General features: G+C 39.7%; 1 protein-coding gene across 1 annotated transcript in view; it reads right to left on the reverse strand.

Annotated features, from left to right (window-relative positions):
- Positions 1 to 8,545: 8,545 nt before the first annotated feature.
- The window catches only part of ZSWIM6 (zinc finger SWIM-type containing 6), a 102,089-nt gene continuing 89,833 nt past the window's right edge, over positions 8,546 to 20,801 (reverse strand). Inside the window, exons 12-14 of the mRNA XM_088152733.1 lie at positions 19,482 to 19,645; positions 18,082 to 18,163; positions 8,546 to 12,524 (exon numbers count right to left, since the gene is read on the reverse strand). Coding sequence (XP_088008859.1) covers positions 11,662 to 12,524; positions 18,082 to 18,163; positions 19,482 to 19,645 — 1,109 coding nt within the window. The 3' untranslated portion in view covers positions 8,546 to 11,661. The remainder of the gene's footprint in view (positions 12,525 to 18,081; positions 18,164 to 19,481; positions 19,646 to 20,801) is intronic.

Raw genomic sequence — 20,801 nt, forward strand, 5'->3', positions numbered from 1 at the left:
AACTGTGCTTTGGGTCATTCCCCGCCCCCCTCCCCCCCCCCCACACACATAACCTACTCCAATCAGTATTGGCCTGGCCTTTCAGAACAATCAAGGCAAAACTGCTGCAAATCTCACATTTTTAAGAGTTCTGAGGGGCTTAAGTGAGAAGGTGCTGCTTCTCAGAGCACCAACATTGTGGAACAACCTTTGGGTGCAGATCAAGCTCCTTGCTGATTTTCTACAAATCACTGAAGACAGAATTGTTTTGGAGTGTTTTCCCCTGAGCTTATGTATGATGCCACATTTCATTTTTCATTGTTTATTTTATTGTTAGTGTTCTTTTTGGCTGATGGTTGTTTTATTATTGCTATGTGTTTGTTTCTATCTCTTTTAAATGGGACAGTGGATCTTTTAACTTGCTCCATTTATATTCTATAAATACAAGTCACCAAGATTTCTTTTGATTGTGGCAGGATAGAAGTGTATTTAATTATATATCCTGGTTGCTGTACCCCAAATTTCTCTCTCCTCCTGAAGGGAAAGAATTCATGGGAAGGGAAGAGAGAACTAGCATGTATGAGGAAGACAACAGGACCTTGGCTTTCTTTAAAATAAAAGATGCACGCAGTAGGAAATTTTGAGCCTTCTTCATGCTGTGGGGCCCTAGAGACAGCATATTAATACCCTCAGGAGAAGAATCAATGCACATAGTCAGACAAAATATAACATTTCTTCAAATGCTCTGAAGTCAAGGCTTCTTTGAGTGATGCTCAGTTCCTACTGACTTTATAGATGGTCCATGTAGCTTTCTTGGAAACAGAATGAAATTGGCTTGCCATGGCCTTCTTCCAGAAGCCTTTTTGATTTCTTAGTCTAGCCCACAACTTTGAGGTTTCCTGGTCATCTCCCTAAATACAGGAAAATTTAAACTAGAGGAAACATATTGCTCTTTCCCTATTGTTGAAATGCACCCTACCAGTGGTTCAGATCAATAAGGATTTCTCCAGTGCAACTGTACAAAAAAATTAGTATGAGCATCAGCAATAGAAACAATTAGAATCTCTTGTAGAAATGTGTAGAAAACTGCAGAAAGTCACATACTGTAATAAAAGGGAGGGAATATCCTGTTACATTTTAAAAATTATATGTACAGTACATGCATTTAGTTGACTCTTTTGTCCTGGTGGTCTCTTCGTTTATGGGACTGCTGTATCTTCAGAATTTGAGTATTTGGAGACCTCCAGAACTGTTGGCCTTTGGTTTAGGCCTTGTCATTAAGCTTTAGATGACTAAGTTTCACTTCCTTGACTTTTGTCCTATTTGTGGATCAGTTTTCCCCCATACTATTTCATTCATGCATATTCCTGTCCCATATTTCACTGCTTGCAAGAATTTTACTTCTCCTTTGCTGCCCTGGATCTATGACTCAGCCTGGTGGTGTGCAGTAGATGTGCAGACAACTGGCCTGATGTCATGCATCAGACATCCATAGCCCTTAGACATGTACTTCTTGTAGCCCCTTGCTGACATCTGTTGTTTTAAGATGACTCTGATTATTTTGCTGTTTTACATGTTTTTCTGCTATCCCTGCAGAATGTTTTTTGATCCAAGGTCCCTTCCAACCCTATGATTCTATGAGTCTACGATTCTATGAGTCTATGAGTCTACGATTCTATGATCTTGCATGGTTTGGGACTATATCGTGATAGTGCTAAATTTTAGATGGGATTAATTTCTTCTGTTCCAAGGGACCTGACTGAAGAAGTTGTTCCTGACAGACATTGTCTTCTGCGTGTCTTCTGTCTGTAATTATCTGGGGAAAGCAAAGTGCATATCCTAAGGCTAAGGGTATAACATAAGAGCATAGCCTAAGTTATACTTGTTAATTAATAAATGCGATTTGTATTACATGTATTTGTGTTTGCATTATTGTATGTATTATTTGAAAAATTTGGGGTCAGACATACTGACATAGTCTCATATCTACACCCTGGAGCTGGGATCAGTAGGAAGGGTTGCATAATAGAAAATGGGAAGGCTGTCCCCATAGGGAATGTCATCAGCAGAAGGCCTGTGGTTAGGCCTTCTCTGTCGCTACCTCCTTTCTCTGGAATAATGTTCCCCTGATATCAGACAGACACCAATCCTGTTACTTTTTTGCAAAACCATTGAGATTTGGCTGTTCCAGGAGGCCTTTTGGGGGGGCTAAGGGAATCATGTTAGCCTCTCACAATGAGAATCGTATTATGGTTGTTCCTTGGCACATGGCATGCTATTTATTACAGTGTTATTTTATTATTTTGTTCTGTTTCTACTGTTCTATTTAGTTTTAATCTTACAGCTACTATGGGGGTCTGTAAGCCGCTCTGAGTCTAGGCATAAAAGCCTAGTAAAATAAGTAAATAAATGCATCATAGAACTTCACCCTTCATACGTGTTTTGTGAAACAAAATGGCCTCTTTGTGAATCTCAAGACATATAGAGGCTTAAGTGTGGCACAACGCTAGTTTGCATTGCCCATTTGACATGTAGCATTGCATCTGTAGTACTCTGTGTCATTGCGTAATTTGGATATTTGTCCACTGAGTCCAAGAAAGGGGAGACAAAGTCAACAGAGACTGAGAGGCAGACCAACCTGTAGGCTTGACCATACCAGAAGCTGGATTTCACAGACCTTCTCTTCCCTGAACAGCAGAACTACATACTTTGGTGCTTCATTTGAGACATCTGAATCATGGAGTGTTAATAACTGTCTGTCTTAGCTAGACAACCCATGCCAACACTTTAAAAGTTTATATAGTTTGCATTGTTGAGTCCCTCTCATCCCAAAAGCTCTGAGAACTGAGTTATAAAAATTGCATGCCAAAATTTCATAGCTCCAGGAGCAAAGTAATCTTCTTTTTCCAGCCCAAACGTTCCAACTGCTGGCAGACTGACTTTCTTTTTAAAAAGAGTCCATTTATAACTTATTGCTCTTCTAATCTACAGTGGCTGCCTTAAACCTGGTGCCTCCAGATCGAAGGCATCATGTTGGAGAAAAGATGATCTAGATGGACAGTTCATAAATCCCAAATACATGAGTAAAACAGTTTCCCCTTCAGTATTTGCCTTTCTGGTGTTCCTTCGTGTTATGAATTCCCAATAGCAGGTCAGATTGTGCAGTTGGGAAAATGAAAAAATGTACTCACAGGATGCATTTGGGCAGTGTAACACTTGTATCTCCAACCTCTTTTATGAGTTTATGGAAATCCCTTAGAAAGCCATGTGGTATTACCCATCACGGCTCTTCCTCATCCATTCCCATTTCATGTTAATGAAACAGATTGCCAACCATGATTAGAAACAGGGTTGACATGTGCAGTTTCCATTGGAAACTCCTTTAGATCATTAATACCCTCTTCTGTTGTCCATTTCATTAGGAAGAACTATGTATTGTAGAAAAGGATGATGTATTTTTAATACATATCCAGACATTCCATGTCTTTAAAATACTTCATTTTTAAGGATGCTGTGGTAAGCAGATCAGCACTGCTGATTTCTAGCCTGCTCATATCAGCTGAAAGGAACTATTATTACCTATTCCCCTCCCTTTTCTGTCTTTCCTAAATGCTGGCCCTGAAATGCAATCCTAGCTGCATTACTGAAAGCAGCCAGGGGGCTAGCAGCAAGAACTGTTTTCCCTCAAAGCAAAACAACAGACATTTGAAGGAGGGATCACTGCTTCCCAATTTGGCTGCTGCTTAAACAGGTTTGGGTGGGCTTTCAAAACCCTGCATTGTTTTAATCACTTGCAAAACCAATTTACATAGGGTGACACCTTGACTAAAGAAATATGCAACCACAGTAATGGAAACTCTTGCAGAAAACTTAGATTTTTAGACTTCGCCCGTCTTAAGTGCTAAAAGATGTTCTTCCAGGCCTGGCTGAGCACTGTGTAAAGGAGAATGATTTTTCCTCTCATATGTCCTTTCTTCATTCCGCATTTATTTAGGCCAGTGTTTTTCAAACTTGGCAACTTTAAGATGTGTGGATATCAACTCCCAGAATTGCCCAGCCAGCCTGCTTGCTGGGGAATTCTGGGAGTTGAAGTCCACACATCTTAAAGTTGCCAAGTTTGAAAAACACTGATTTAGACTGTGAACCTGGAGGCCAGTCATTGCCTTTGCTCTGGAATGAAATGCACAGCACCTGGTTTCTTTGGAGTACGAATGTTCTCTGCCACCAAGACTGGTTAATACAAACCCTGATATTTGGTACCCTGTAAATTTCTTCTGTTAAAGTTTTGTACTGGGTTGTCACTTTGGCGCTATAGTTAAGAAGCCAGACTCATAGGTGTGTTGTGGGGGTGGGGGTGGGGGGGTGGAACGATGGCATGTGTGTGACTGCAGGACCACACAAATGTTGCAACTTACATACTTGCATCAGTCTTCGGGATGCAAGTATGTAATGGCAGCAGTTGTATGATGACATCACTGTATGCATGTTAGTATAATGGGTTTATCACAGTTTAGGTTTGTTGCAAGTGCTGCTGGTTGGACTCAGGAGTGTGAAGAATAGGGTTCAAGTTCATCCTCAGCTATGGAAGGCTCACTGGGTGATTTTGGGCCAATGAGTGTCTTTCAGCCCAATGTAACTGACAGAGTGATGAATGTGGGAAACAAATTGGAGGAGGAGAAGTTTTGTATATCACCTTGAACTCCTAGAAGAAATGGCAAGATGAAAACAAACAAACAGACAAAACCCAACGAAATACTACTCCAGTATGGTACATGCTTCATCCCCAGTATGGTTTCCAAACATAGCGCTACCATCTTCACGCAAAATCTATCCACATCTCCAAACCATTTTGACTCACAATTTCTGTACTCTGGATCTGGATCTTAAGGCCGGGAGGCACTTTGGGACACCCATGGATGGACCTGCAGAAATTTTGCATGGCACCTGCTGGCTTCTTTCCTCTTCTGATTTGTGACACGCTAAAAAATGTTTATTAAGAGAATGAAGATCGGGCATGCTGCAAAGGACCAAGCAAAACAGCTGCCAGTATTATTGTTATTTCCAATAATGCCTCTGTGCATCTAAGTTTCCTTAGAAAATAAAAATGATGAGCTACTGCAGCTGAATGTTTATTTGGAAATGTGCCTATCTTTCCAGAAAAAGGATAAAATAGGTTTACAGGTAAGCATCCTTTGGAATGGGAGTAAGCCAGTGTTGTCCAAACGTGGCCACTTTAAGATGAGTGGACTTCAACTCCCAGAATTCCCCAGCCAGCCATGCTGGCTGGGGAATTCTGGGAGTTGAAGTCCACTCATCTTAAAGTGGCCACATTTGGACAACTCTAGAGTAAGCATTCTGATAAACCAGTTGTTTGTAAACCAGCAGAAATTTGAGGAGAGCATCCATAACATATTCCAGTGGGCCTATCAGCTCAAAAGGTTTAGGGCCCTTAAATTTTTCTTAAATGCTCACATGCACTTCAACATCCTATATCTCAGATTGTAGCTGCAGTTCCAGTAACCAAACCAGAGAGGAACTGCTTTGGGATTCTTAGGTATCTTGACCCCTTCTCTTCTCTGTAACGTAATCCATTTGTCCCACTATCCAGCAATGTTGAAACGCCTCAAAATGATGCTTCGCAATGCATGGGAGCTTGTACGAAGCACCACTTCTTTTGTACAACTGCTTCAGAAGCCACTTAGGCCTGTCCCTGAACAAATATGCACATGGATCCAAATTGCTAGCTGAGAAAGAAAATCCAAGGCATAGCCCTAAGAGCTATGGCAAAAATACTGCACAGCTCTAAATCGGAAGGCATCTGGTAGCACATTTTCCAACTAATCAATTTTATTACAAGGCATAAGCTTTTGTGAGCTGAAGCTTACTTCATGAAAGCTTATGCATTTTAATAACAATTGTTAGTTGGAGGAGGTGCTATGGACTGCTTCTGATTTTTGCTACCATAAACTAATATGCCTCTCCTCCTACAATGTCCGCACAGCTCTATGCAGTTATACAGAGCTGACAAAGATTATTGGGCCCTTCTTGTTCCAAAAACTCCCAGATGAAGATAAAGAACAGTCATTTTATCATCAGGAATTTGAAATATTCTCAAAGTCTAAATACACAAGAAGTGCATTTATAACAATGTTTGACCATTCTAAGAATCTGAACACATTGTAAGTGTGGGAAACTTCATATTTTCAGAACTTACACATGCCCACTCTATTTCCATTGGATATTCATCTTTTCTTTTAGATCATCCCCAGAGTTCACTGGCATGAGGAAAGAGAAGAGATCCAAAAAAGGACGAGGAATATGTGCTACTTCCATACTACTTCAGGATCTATTCCTTTCTATATCTGAGGTTAATTTGCAGTTTCCATTGATTTAAATGGGATCCAGATTCATTCATTCTCAGCTCCTGTTATTTTCTATTGACTTTCCAATAAATATAGTTTTAACAGACATTTTTATACTTTGTTTTTGTATAGCTCTTGTAAAGTGGGGTGAAATCCACATCACTGGGGATGTTTGTGTGCTCCAGTGAAATAGCAGGGATGCAATAATGTTGTTCTGCAATGTTGTTCTTGGGTTCCTCACCAGAACTGAGAATGTCAGTCAAAAACTTGCATCTAGAAGTAAAATACATACAGCAAATCAGTACATTTTGGTGTAGGTTTGGATAAAACATCACATTTCAGGCTCCATAGTTTATTGAGCTCTAGAAGGGAATGAGAAAGAAATTGAAGAGTTCCATTCTGTGTGGGTGAGGTTGTAAAAATTATCTGCATAGGACTTGTTCCAAGAAAAGAGGGCTGGTAACAGAAAGTGTATAAAATGAAGGCAAAGGCAAAAATGTCTGAAACCTTGCCCAACAGAAAGCATTTCAAAGCAGATGACAAAATGGCTACATTTTGGATCAGCAGCCAAGAAAACAAGATACAGCCTATAGTGGAATTGCTGCTGCCCAAGTTAGAACTGACAGTAAGCAATGAAGTCAGATATATTATGAAGCAGCATCTCTTGGTGCTGAAGATTGTAAAATGTACCTTTAATAAGGTATGAGAGACAGAGCATCAGTATGAAACACAAAGAAGATTGCAATTCTACAATTTGTGCCATAATCTGTTTTTCACATCCATCTAACTTTCCTACTACTACTATTTATTTAATATACTATATTATATTGTGTGCGTGTGTAATTTAAGTCTTGACTCCTGGTGACTACCTGGACAAGCCCCTGCGGTTCTCTTGACAAGGTTTTTCAGAAGTGGTTTGTCCTTGCCTGCTTCATAGGGCAGAGTGTGTGTGACTGGCCCAAGGTCACTCAGCGGGCTTCGTGCCGAAGGGGGAGAGAATTCAGTCTTGCAGCTCTTAGTCCACTATCTTTCACCAGTGCATCAAACTGGCTGTCAACCTATTATTTTAGTTTTGTCCAAATCATAGCTGGGTGACATTTTTATTAGGCTCAATCAACACAGAAGACTATGCCATATTTCACATTATTCAGAATTATTCACATTATTTATACTTTCAAAGCTGGAGGGAGCTAATATCTCCTTTATCCTTTGCAGTTGGATATCTTACACTGATACATAAACCAACTTTGTATTCAATCTACTGTCTCCATTTCAGCACTTATAAATTGCATGGTTTTAAGTGTCCAAATTTATTTTTTTCTTCACTATGTTGTATAATATTGGGGCTAATAAAGAATTCTTGAGAATCAAAAGCCTGCCCACCCTTACAAGAACAAAACAAAAACCAAGCTATTTTCTGTCAATCGAGGCACTGTTATCACAAAACATTTGGCAATCTAAACCCCTCCAAAGATTTACAAGACTATTGGTAGTTAATTGGCAGAAAATCAGTGAATTTTATTCTTTTTAATAAAGAATTCTCTGTTCCCATATACAGAAGTATGCAGGTGAACAATGGAAGTTTTTAGCACATTGCTGCATCTCTCGTCATTTTAATCATAAGCAGATTTACCTTATCAACTGAAGTGGGGAAATCTGGGTGGAATTTGTATGTGCACAAAACTTCACAAAATTAAATTTGGAATAACAGATGGCTGTTTCCCACTCCATGAAATACAACTCAGTCTCGTTTTCTTGATCACAAACATACAGTACATAGAAAAAAGCCACACACATTCAATGTCATTAACTGTTTCTTTAAGAGATATAGCAACTGATGAGTATTTGAGGTTTACATGCAGTGATAATGGAACCAAGAGTTTTGATTCTAGATCTTCAGCATAAGACCCTGTGTTTTAATACTTAACTGTATCATAGTGTGTTCAAAAAATTATGAAGTTGTATTGATACAATGCTTACTTTTAAATAAAGAAGCTGTAGCTGGTGTGGGTCTTCCAGGCTGTGTGGCCATGTTCTGGAAGTTTTGTTTCCTAATGTTTCGCCAGCATCTGTGACCGGTATCTTCAGAGGGCAGGACCACAGACAGGAGCAGTTCTTTCTGTGCCCAGCCGGGTGCTCCTGCCCTCTGAAGATGCCGGTCACAGATGCTGGCAAAACGCTAGGAAACAAAACTTCCAGAACACGGCCACACAGCCCGGAAGACCCATACCAGCCATCGTATTCCAGCCGTGAAAGCCTTCGACAATACATAGAAGCTGTACCTTGGATTGTACTGTTAGTATTTTTTCTTTTTTCTGCCTTTGAATCAGGGTTGACTCCTGGTGACCACGTAGACAAGTCACCCAGTTGGCTTTGTGCCTAAGGTGGGACTAGAACTCAGTCTCCTAGTTTGCAGCCTGATGCCTACTACTAGACCAAACTGGCTAATATTTTTCTACTGTATTTGCTTTTATATTTACCTCTACATGTTTGGGCTGATTAGATAATACCAAATGAATGTGTATTTGAATAAAAAGGTGTATGTGTAAAGTACTGCCTGCAAACAACTCTAGAATCATGGATCTTGTGCTTGTCCAGTACAGATTTTGCAGGACACCAGTAAATGAATGGATTATCCTCAAAAACAAATTCTAGAGCATTTGTGAAGTTCTCATATGTGCAGTGCATGAGCAGCATGCAGAAACCATGATTCAGGTAAAATCTGGTTTCTATCCTATAGCCCTATGCTAGCATCATAGAAGTCTGTGTGTGTGCACGTGTGCTGAATTGACAGGCTATAACAATTTATTTACTTGGTGGCCACAAATGGTGCAAAGTTAAAACTGGGCTCTTTGGCAATTTCTCCTTGTCTCAGTCAACTCTATGCTTTGGATTTTGGTTTAATGACAATTTTAGCATTTCAACTCAATTCAAGTGCTTTTGGAGGAGTCAAGATTGCTTTCCTAATAATCCTGAAATATTTCATTGGAGATAAAGGCTGTGCTCACAAGTTATGTTTATCAACAGTTTATGTAACCATGGTTTACACAGGTCATTTTTCTGGCTTTCCATGACAGAGTCAAAATAAACCACACAAAGTTCATACAACATACTACGCCAAAATGCATGTTACTAGTTTGTGATCCATTGTGTCATGCAGAGCTAGGAAAAATAAAGTGTCTATTCCGAGAAATGTTTTCAGTATCCATTCACAAGCGACAGACACATAAAGGAGTCTAAAATCAACTTTCAAAAAACTAATTTTAATCAAAACAAAAGAATTGTTGATCATTAACAAGTTTATAAAACAGTGATTTAGTTACATAAATAAATCGATATCAGTGTATCAAATCTTAATTACTTTCAACTTCATGAGGATGTTTACATGGGTGAGGAAGTACAACCTTTTTTTTCCTAGTATAATAAATAAAATGGAGAGCATGGAACATTTTTTCCCTCTAACAAAACAAAACAAAAAAAATCTACAAACATACCTCTAGCATGTTCTCTAGGGAAAAGAACAGGAGACACGGGACAACTTTTGCACCAAAACGTTAAAAAAATGTTTTAAATGCACAAAGATACAGAACCATCAGCTAAAGTAAAAGACACTATACTGTAACCAAAATTGGTAATAATAATATAATGAACAGTTTGGTAGTTAGATCTCCAGTTTGGTTATTTTAAAGCATTAAGACAAGGCAAGATAGAAGGCTGCTTTCTTCTGAAGTAATTCTAGAGGAAATAAAAATACTTTGTTTTTAAAAAAAACTAACTGAAAAGTAGAACAGTCATACCAACATAACTTTCTGTCCTGCACAAAGTCAAATACGTATGCAGAATAAGATTAGCTCATTAGCTACTGCAAAGGCGTAATGTATTTGGAAAACACTGCAGGTAGCTACAGACAAGTATGTACTACACGGCTACCGCCGATGACGGAAGGGCAGCGCACACAAATCACACGGGATGCCAGGCGCTTGCAACAACTGGCTAGATGCTAAGGCCATTTTCACTGTACTGCAGCTTCTGTAATTTACTTTACAAGAAGTGGTTAAAGAAATAGCTCCAACAAAATAGCCAGGCGTTTCAGGGGACTGGGATCCAATTTAATTTGCATGCACACTGCTAAGTTTACAAGCGGTAACAGTGTGGCCCATTATTATCCGTAGCCAGCCTATGATGTGAAAAAAAGGATGTTAAGTTTTCTAGGCTAGGAGGCACAAACCCCAAATCTGGCATACTGTATTCTTAATGCTAAGGCTTGCTGCTCTGGCTGTGTTGTCCCCTCTTTACTAGAGTGCCTGTTACAAGTGCACAAGTGTGTATACATATACATATGCATACACGCATCTGTATAAATATATATATATATACGTATAATTTCCCCCTAATTTCCATCCAAGAATGCAATCCAAAAGGTGGCTCTGCACAGATGCCCAGCATATTCAGTTCATCACCTGAGCCATCCCCTGAAGCTAGGCGCACTTGAGTCTTTTTTAATATGTTTCCTTGTTTTTGTTTAAAACCAAGCTACTGCAGCTTCAAGTATTTCGCATTATAGATTTTTTTTTAAATAAATTAGTTAACGTTATATTTTTCAATATTCGGACATATACTATAATATATATATATACAGTACAATAAATGCTCTCATTCTTTAATTTTATTTTATTTTTTTTTCAGATAAATCCCTGAGAATGTATGTTGACAGTCGCTAAGTTTCCACATGCACAAGCGTTGTGTGTGCCATGCTTCTGGATGAACAAGCACTGCAAAGCCACGTGGGTCAGCCTTTCAAACTATTAGTTATTTGGGTGGTTGGTTCATTTAAATAAGCTGAAATGTCAGGATGAGTTACAAAAGAGTAAAGCTGGAGCCATTCGAGGTACTTATCACAGGATGGAGGTGGTTTTGTTTGGTTTTTTTTTTTTAAAGCCATTGCAATATATTTTTTTTTCTTTCTTTCTTTCTCTCTTTCTCTCTCTCTCTCTCTTTTTGTTTTGAGGCTGTGAATGTAGACAGAAAGAACGGGAGAGTGTGGTGGACTTTTGCCACTTGACAACATAGACTCAGTGTAAACCAAACTTTTCTTTTAAGCCTCTCAATCTCTCATACAAAACAGAAAAGGAAAGGGGGAAAAACACACACACACTTTCACAATGTGACATTTTAGTTTTGCAAACTTAGTATATAACTATACACATATAATACCGGTGTGGCTCTGTTTTAAGTTAAAAAGGATACAAAGGCAGGCTCAAGTAAAAATGTATTGCCCTCCCACCCCCATCCCCATCCATTCACACTTTTTTCCTTTTTGTCAACCAAATCGTTCGCGAACCAACATCATCAGTTTCTTTTTGCCTTTGTAGATTTGTTTTAGGTTGTCAATGAACTGGGTAAACTGAATGTGTCCATCATGAGCCATTAAAAAAGTCTCACGGGCCTTACTCAGGAATTCTATAAACTCACTGTAATGCCGTGGACTGATGTGCGTGAGCCGAGAGTGTGTTGTGTTAATATACGCTCCGATTGTGGCATCTAGGAGTTGCCTTAATGGGGCTTTGTCCAAGGACATGAGCTTACCAGAGTTCCTCCTTCCATGAAGTCCCACCATTCCAGGAGTGGTCAAAGTGCATCTGCGTAAGATGTCTGACAGCACTGTGGCGCATTTGACACTTTTGACCACTAGAGGTATTATAGCCGCCAATTCGTTTTTTCCAAGGGAGTGGCTGAGTGCACAAGCCCACAAAACATCATTGATGGCAGGGTGCGTATCCTGATTGTAACTCAGGTTGAGATGTGTCATGGCCAACGTGGCCAGTTTGTAGGCCCGCACAGGGTAACCACGATGTTCCATGTATCGTGCTATAGTGAAAAGCTGCGTATAGCTCATGCCAGTTGCAGCAGCATCAAGAACAATTTGGTAAGCAGTTTCAAAAGCTATATGATCCTTTTCACATAAGGTCAGTGCAGAGAGGGCACAGTTCTGAGGATCCTTCATGGCACACTGTAGAGCAAGCGTCCTAGCACTGCCAGCCAGTTTCTCCTGCTGATGGCAGTCTAGATGCAAGCGGACTATGGTGCTGTTGGACATTACTGTGGTAGCAACAATACTAGTAGCTTCAGTTGGAGTGAAAAGTGTAAACCAGCTTTGCATGATGCTATCCAGTGCATACACACCTGTAAGACACAGAAAAAGATTTGTCACTAAGAGTGACCCAAATGAAAAACTGAACGAAGGGCCAGAAACCTCGGAGAACTACTTACAGAAGCTTCCAATAGGACCTGCATTTTGAAAACGCAGTGTGCCCTGCATAAACAACTGAATTCCGCATCCAGGGAATCTTATATTTCTTCTCTAAAATGGAAATATCCTCTTTTTTCACAAAGGTCCTTTTAGAATATGCTGGCAAACCCAACTAGCTTCATTAAAAATCCACAGGACCACTCAAAATCAAGTAACAAGTTGAAATAGGCCATTTCTATCAAATCTGTGGCTGTCTGAACCAAAGCAGAATCCCACAAACTAACCTGAATGGAAAACTTTGAGAGTGATTTGGCACTTTTTAGTGCTGCAGAGACACAGATGCTGCCCACCGGCAAAATAAACAACATCGTTTTCCTTTCTCTATAAAAAGCCAGTCTGATTAGCGCAGGGAGGGAAACAATGGGAGCAACAAAACTACCTGTTAATAACAGGAAGCGGTTCACCCAGCAATTGCTTCTGACACCTGCAGCAGCAGATACACCCTCTATAGCACAGGGCCAATAGCACTATCTTTGATGCACTGCACAGCTCTCTCCAACATGCTATGGCATCTGGTAGACTTGCCATCTCTCCCACCCTCTGCTCATCTCCCGACAGCTTAGCTGCCCTCTGTTGCCTTAATGGATAGACACACCTGAAATAATTCTGTAAAGACTCCCATTGCATAAAACTTCACAACCTATGTCTGGAGGGTTTTATCCCCATGGCGACACCTGCAATTATGGTCTAATTCTGCTTAAAACAACAAAGGAACATACACTTAAAAATCAGAACTCAAAGGTGCCTTGCTCCAAAACCCATTCACCTATTCCTGTGATAATAATTTTCATCATCATTCATTTCCTTTCACAATTTTCCTGCAATTTTCATTTTATACTGTTGAAAAACAAAATTAGACAGTTTGCTTTTTTCCCCCCATGCTAATAGGGGAGTGCAAAAAGTTTCATGTTTGAAAGAATTGTTTTGATCATTCTGCAGATGTTTCCTTGACACAGCTATGAGTTGGAAACAGGTATGTTTGGCTTGAAAAGGGTCTGTTTCAAGCATGAAACACTTCTGGTATAGTTTGAACAACCTGTTTTGCATATCCCTGCATGCTGATCAATGGAAGGCATAAATCAGGCTCAAAGCTGAAGTGTGTAACTTCTGGCAGTTTGTTTTTCTCTTTGCTATCTCCCCAGCCCCCTTTCCCCCATCCCACACCCTCCATTCCATTGTTATGTCTATTTCTCACAGACAAGCCTTGACTCTTTATTAATCCTTGGAATACAGAAGCAGGATTGTAGGTATTTTTGCATGGTTTATGCAGGTCAAAACACTTGATTGCTTGATGGTGAACTGTATTTTCAGTGTGAAATACACACAGCCTGGGTACATATGAATGGATCTTGATGGGACATGTGTCAGTATACCTTCAGAGGATCCAGGAGGAAGCAGATTATGTAGACCCTTCCAGTTGGGATTCAGACCAGAGTATTGTACTGAGATGGCTTTGGTTGCACTTGTCATCCATCCTGGATCTCTTGATGGCTTTTGATACCATAGATCATGGTATCCTTCTGGATTGGTGGAGGGTGCTAGGTGTGAGGGACATTGTTTTGCAGTGGTTCTCTTCCTTCCTCCAAGGCCAGTTCCATTGGTTTTAGTGGAAGGGGAGTGGTTAAGCCCTAGACCCCTACTTCATGGGGTGCCTCAAGGATTTTACCCCCTTCCTCCTCCTTTTCAATATCTACATGAAGCCACATCAATCTCATCTGTTGGTATGGGGTGAGGTATCACTAATATGCAGATGACATCCAGTTATACATCTTTGTACCTGGATGTCCAAGTGAACCTCTCAAGATCTTGTCCCAGTGTCACAGCTAGAGGCTCTGAGGATCTGGATGGGGAAGAACAGGTTGTGGCTCAGATTATGGGTTATGGGTCCAGGAACTGGAGTGCTTCCATCTTTGGTTTTGAATGGGATGGCACTGCCCCATTCAGACTTGTAAGCAATCTGGGAGTCCTCCTGGACTCACAGCTCCTGCTCAACGAGCAGATGACAGCTGTGGCCAGGGGGCTTTTGCCAAACTGCATCTTGTGTGTCAGTTGCGCTCATTCCTGGACCAGGAGGCCATGCTCATGGGCAGTCTTGCTTTAGTCATCTCCCAGTTGGGCTATTGCAATGTGCTCTACATGGGGCTGCCTTTGAAGACAACCCAGAAGCTTCAGTTAGTCCAGAATGGAGTGGTGTGGGTAGTTATGGGCACAGCTTGTTAAGCCCGTGTCACTGCTACCCCATGAGTGCACTGGCTCTCAATAAGCTTCTATGTGAGATTCAAGGTGCTGGTTATGCCCTTTAAAGCCCTACATGACACAGACTGGGTTATGTGCAGGACCATCTTCTCCCAAGAACAGTTGCCCACCCCACATGCTCTCATATAGAAGGTATGCTCCAGGTTCCCTCTGTTAAACTTTGCCATCTTATAGGATCTAGGAAGTGTGTATTTTCAGTGGCTGCCCCTGTGCTCTGGAACAGTCCATACATACATACATACATACGCACACACACACACCTGATATACAACAGGTCCCAACTCTGCTTGCCTTTAGAAAAGCCATTAAGGCCTGCTTTTTCCCCAAGGTGTTTGGGTCCACTTGAGTGGAGTCCCCTTTTGATTAATTATTGTGTTCGGTCATTATTTTATATATGTTGGGTTGGGTTTTTTAATGTTACGTGACTATTTTTGGGTTGTTTTTTGTTGTTGTATGCTGCTTAGAGTCACATTGTTTGAGTTGGCAGCCTTATAAATCCATTAAATTTAAATCTCTGCTCCCAATACAGGGAGCTGGCATTCATCTGTAAAGCCACAGTCCCCAAAGGAATACCTCTTCCTGTATCTTCCTAAGCATTCCTTAAGTTCATCTCCAGAGGCCTTACTGCCATGCTGAGGTGCAGAAAATGGCTACACAGTAATGAGTTCTTTCAGCGATAGCCTCCTGTCAGCCCTTCTAGATAGGCAAGGTCAAATAACAGGCATGGCAGAAATTCCAGGAATGGTTTCTATGTTGTGGGGTAGAATAACAGAATCTTGAAAGCCTGACAGAGTTTATATCTAACTCCTCTTATACCAAAGAAAATCAAGGTGGAGTTACTTTGAGTTTCTTTCTTACCCTTTCTTCTTTCTCAGGACTTCTTTTCTGGAATCCCCCCCTTAACAGCTCACTTATTCCTTCCCCATTTCTGAGGCCAGGTCTACATTCCTTCACATCACCTACTTTGGAATACTCTACCTGATGAGCATGCCTACTACTGATTTTTTAGTGTTCTTGGTGGCGGGCAAGGATACATTTATTCTGCCAGGCATTTTAATCAATTTATATGCTGATGCTTAGATAGTACCTATCTACTGCTGTTTTTATTGTTTTAATGTTATGCATTTTGTCCCTTAAGTGCTTTACTATTGGTCTCACTTGTTTATACTGGGTAGCTTATATCAATCTATTATTTATTTTACCCCATTACATTGCTTTGTGTTGTTTCTATGGATTGTGAAGTGTTTTTCTGTGTATTTTAACTGTCCAAATTTTTATCAGGTGATTTCCATGTGCCGTCCTGAGAAAACGTGATTTTGAAGGTGGCGTAATAATTTTAAAAATAATTTAAATAATCCAGCAACCTCAAAAGTAACCAGATTTCCCCTTCTGTTCAAACCCCAACATGTGAAAGATTGAATTCTTTAGCAGATCTGGTAGCTCTTTCCCTGTCTGCCATCAATAGAAAAAGAGCAGTTTATAGCCTCGGCCCCAACTTGATTTGTCATAGTCTATGGGTGACATTGCATGTTGCTACTTTAGCCTATACTCCACTTTAAGTTTAAGGCTTCATGTAGATGTTGTGAATTACAGATAAAAAACTCGAGATGATAACAAACTCTCAATCTAGCACTGCACACCATGCCTTTTCTACAAACAAGTCCTAGCATCTGATACACTCCCCAAGGAACTGACATCCTTTTACATCATCCCATCCCCCAAATTAAGCAGAACATGTCTATAGTGCACCGAATATAACCCCAACAGGAAAACAGAAATGGGCATCCTGAGCGAAATACCTTCGTCCATAGTCCCAGCCAGCTTCCCTGTTTGAAAGGAGCAGGTTTTTTTAGGGCCCTTTTGTTGTTCTTGCGAGGGCAAACAGTGACTGATGGGGCCTATAAATTGAAGCTTACAGGCAGCTTGAGTGCCTCATTATTGCTTGAAATAATTTGCACACATCTGTGTGCTCAGCTAACCACACCCAGAGGTCCTCATTTTACTCATCTGGGCCCTGCTGTACTATGCGCCTGCATACACATGTACACCTTTCCCCTGCTTCACGTAATGCTTTGCCTTCATTTACATAAACAAACACACTCTCGTTTATAAACTTACTTACGTCTCAAAGGTGATCTTTGCGTTACATTACAGCTTCCTTATGGAAGTGACACACACACAACACAAATGTACTACAGAACCAAAAAAGCAATTTGCTTGCAAATAGTGAACCGAGCAAAACATTTTTTTTTTCTTTCTAGTATCCAGAATACAATCTAAGCTTTAATTATCCTAGCCAAGACAAGGATACTATTAAATCACCAGATATGCCTCCTCTGATATGAAGATTAGGAAAGGTAAATCTTAGAAAGGAGAAAATGAAATCCTAACAAGCTATCATTTTCAGCCACAGATAGCAGTAATTCAATTTAGCAAAAGTAGAAACAAAACCTGGACTGATTTAGGGTTTATGGCAGTTGATGGGTCTAAACAATTATGGTCATTAACAAATTCTAAATATATCAAGAAAAGCAACTGTAAGTTTTAGATACACTAATACTACGCTCAGAGGTTTGGACTAGTTAGAAACTCCAACAAAGTTTACGAAGAATGCAAGAGAACACATCCTTTCTCAAATTAAATTTATTTTGAGAATCTGCCCATTCCTGGGAACACTTGTTCATTAGAACAGCAGAGACATTTCATGAATTCTTCTGTGTTGATTCCCTGGGTCCTTGTAGCAAATCCAAATGGTATGTTTTAGGTGTTGCATTCACACAAATTATTGCAAATAAGTTATCCTTGTATCTACAGATGCGCTGTAGATAACATTTTATATTCTCTGTGAGCTGCCTTCCTGGCCATTTGGGCTATCCTAAATAGAAAAGGGACTAGAGAAATGTCCTTCACATACTAAAAAAAGGCTAGGTTGAATTTCAGTATAAAATGCTACCATTTTGTACCCTCAATTTAGGTGGCATTACTGGACAGAGGTCAGAACATCAAAACAGCATGTTGTTCGATGTAAAGCTGCTACAGTTTTCTCTGAAAATCTATATGGCGTGAATGCAACCAGGAGGAAATACTATGCAAATTCTTGTGTGTCAGAAGGGATTATATTGTTTACCACACAAAGTAAATCAGGATTCTGCAGAGATCAGTGGCATCACATACCTACTTCTGTTGCACATGTCACCAACCACCTCACCATCTCCCGCCGCCGCCAATTTAATGTTGACAATGTCATGCGCATCACCTATTAAAAAAAGGGGAATACTTCCTTGAGACTTTTTTGTTGTTTTAAAATATGTTAGTTTTGAGTAGCCAAGCACACTGTGGTGACTATGCCATAATATTTATCCAGAATGGCTGCAAACAATTATATTCATAACCAATGTATTTATGTCAAGCATCAGCATACAAAAGAAATGAGGGGAAGGAAATAATCCCCTAACTTTTGTACTTCTTTGTACTTTATTCTTTCGCTTGAGCCCTCTAATATTACCTGGTACTCATTTTCTAGTTATTTCCTTATGTGGAATCAAGGCAAATACTACAATTCAGTTTCTAAAAGGAATGAGATGGGGATATTCTACAAAGCTTCACATTCATTTCCCTCTAGCACAATCATAGCTTTAATTGCTTTAGATCATCCAGATTGGGAAAGACTCAGAACCTCCTGCACAAAAAGGTAGTATGCTCTAGAGCAGTCAATCTTAAATTTTGTTATATCACACATTATTGTTCTAATTTGCTTGTTCTTCCCAGATGCTGTTTTTTAAGGCTGCTAGGTGGATGGCTTCTGAATATTTTCCATATTCTGATATATCTGTAAATGTATTAAAAATGTTCTCTTATTTGTGAACTGATATTACAAACACACAGACACAGATTTAATAATATCCATTGCTATGCATCTATGTTCTCTATATTATGTATGTCACCTGAATGTCCACAAGGTGGGATCCAGTGAACCATGTTCATCAGCAAAACTCCATCCATGACCACCTTCCCCCTGCACTCCCTCAAACTCTGAACAGGCCAGTTGTATGGAGACTGAGAGGTTGAAAAGAATACTTTCCCATTCCTCCAATGCAGTGTTTCTCAACCTCAGCAACTTTAAGATCTGTGGATTTCAACTCCCAGAATTCTCCAGCTGGCATCTTAAAGTTGCTGAGGTTGAGAAACACTGCTCTAATGGGAAATGATGACCAATGAATCATATTCATTCCTAGTGTTAAACTCTATTTTATTATACTGCAGAGAAGCAGTTTCTTACTGATCCCACATAGGTTAAGACAACTTCAGTTCCAAAGTAGCTATATATAAATGCATGTCAAAGATTAACCCAAGCAATTATGGTCTCTTGCTGCAATATCAGCCAATTCTGACTGGCCTCAAAAGGTAAGCAGTGTTGGACTTATCTAGTACTTGGACTAGACAGCACCAGGAAACCCTACAGTTGTAGAGAAGTTGAAACATACTGGAAGAAGGTAATAGCAAACCAGGTCTGGATGTGTATGTGTGTGTGTTTCCCCTAATTACAGCATTAAGATTGCATTATGGAAAAATACCTGAAGACCCAGCTCCAGAGAGACTTTCAGAAGGGTAATATCTGGCAGACTGTCCATAAGTGTTGCTATTTTAAATGCATCTTGGGCAAGCTTGAAAATGTGTGATGAGGAGTGAATATTTTTCTGAATAGATTCTAACACTGTTTCAAGCCTTCGAACATCACCTGCAAGAACAGCAAAAACAAGATGAAATGAAACAACTGTAAATGCTACTTTTATGGCATGAAAACAAGTGAAGCTGACAGATACTGTAATGTTTATTGTATGTACTTATTTCAGAGATACTGTATATGGTGCACCACTGATAAATATCTCATTATGTGCTGCTAGTGGGATCCAGTCTCCAAAAGGGAGATGAAAATAGTAATGAGTGAAGCAAGTGTATGAATAAAAAAAGGAAATAGATTTTTTTTAAAGAGGGAAATGACCTTTGCAAATAGATGTACTGTAAAAACTTAATATAGATCTATATTTTCAGTTTCTAAACGCATACCTATATAAATCTTCCACATGTGAAGAAAGTCTGTTTGCTTTTAACTATGGTTCTGTGATTGATCATCTATGCATTCAAACATATGCATTCTACCCTGCATGAAAGTAGCATTTGGGAATTTCCTACATCTGATCCTTTTGGTTGGAATCTTCTTCCACCCTAATACACAGACTGAGAAAGAGTAATATTACCATTCCTTCTCAGCTGGCAAAGTTCACTGCAGAAGGTGCAGGAAATACTAGTACTATACTATACTAACAGTGGTGATAGTGTATTAGGAAAACACAGTTGCTCCCCCAATAAACAACAATTTACAACAAACTAACTTGGTCTTTGTTCATGGACTCTGTGCTTTACTCCCATCTGATTAGCAAGCACATTTTCTGGCAGCTAAGTTGTGTCTTATGATAATAAGGAGAAAGGAACAGTTTGATCAAGGAAGGCAGCTATGCTTTTGTATCAAATATGGTAAGCAAATGTAGATTGCATTTATTTATGTAAAATACTGTTGCAGTGTTGCCTGATGAATACTCAAACTCCTCAGTCAGAGAGAAGTGCTTTCATTTTGGCCAACTAATACACAACTTCCATGTTTTAAGGATACCATTTTCCATATCCCTGAAAGTGATCCCTGAAGGTGTTCACAGTATAATCCTAGTTTACCAGAGACGCATTGTCAGTAGTTCTATTTGATGGATATATTGGTAGAACATTGACATGATAAAGAGGTATGATTGATCCATCACTGAAAACACAGACTAAATACATGCTTTCTGAAGTATCTTTTGAATGATTTGCACAGCCTTGGTAAGAACAATGTAAGATAA

The sequence above is a fragment of the Python bivittatus genome, unplaced genomic scaffold, assembly GCF_059951505.1.
Source record: "Python bivittatus isolate LINGU-HERP-01145 unplaced genomic scaffold, Pbiv_v1 ctg000570_np1212, whole genome shotgun sequence".
NCBI lineage: Eukaryota > Metazoa > Chordata > Lepidosauria > Squamata > Pythonidae > Python > Python bivittatus.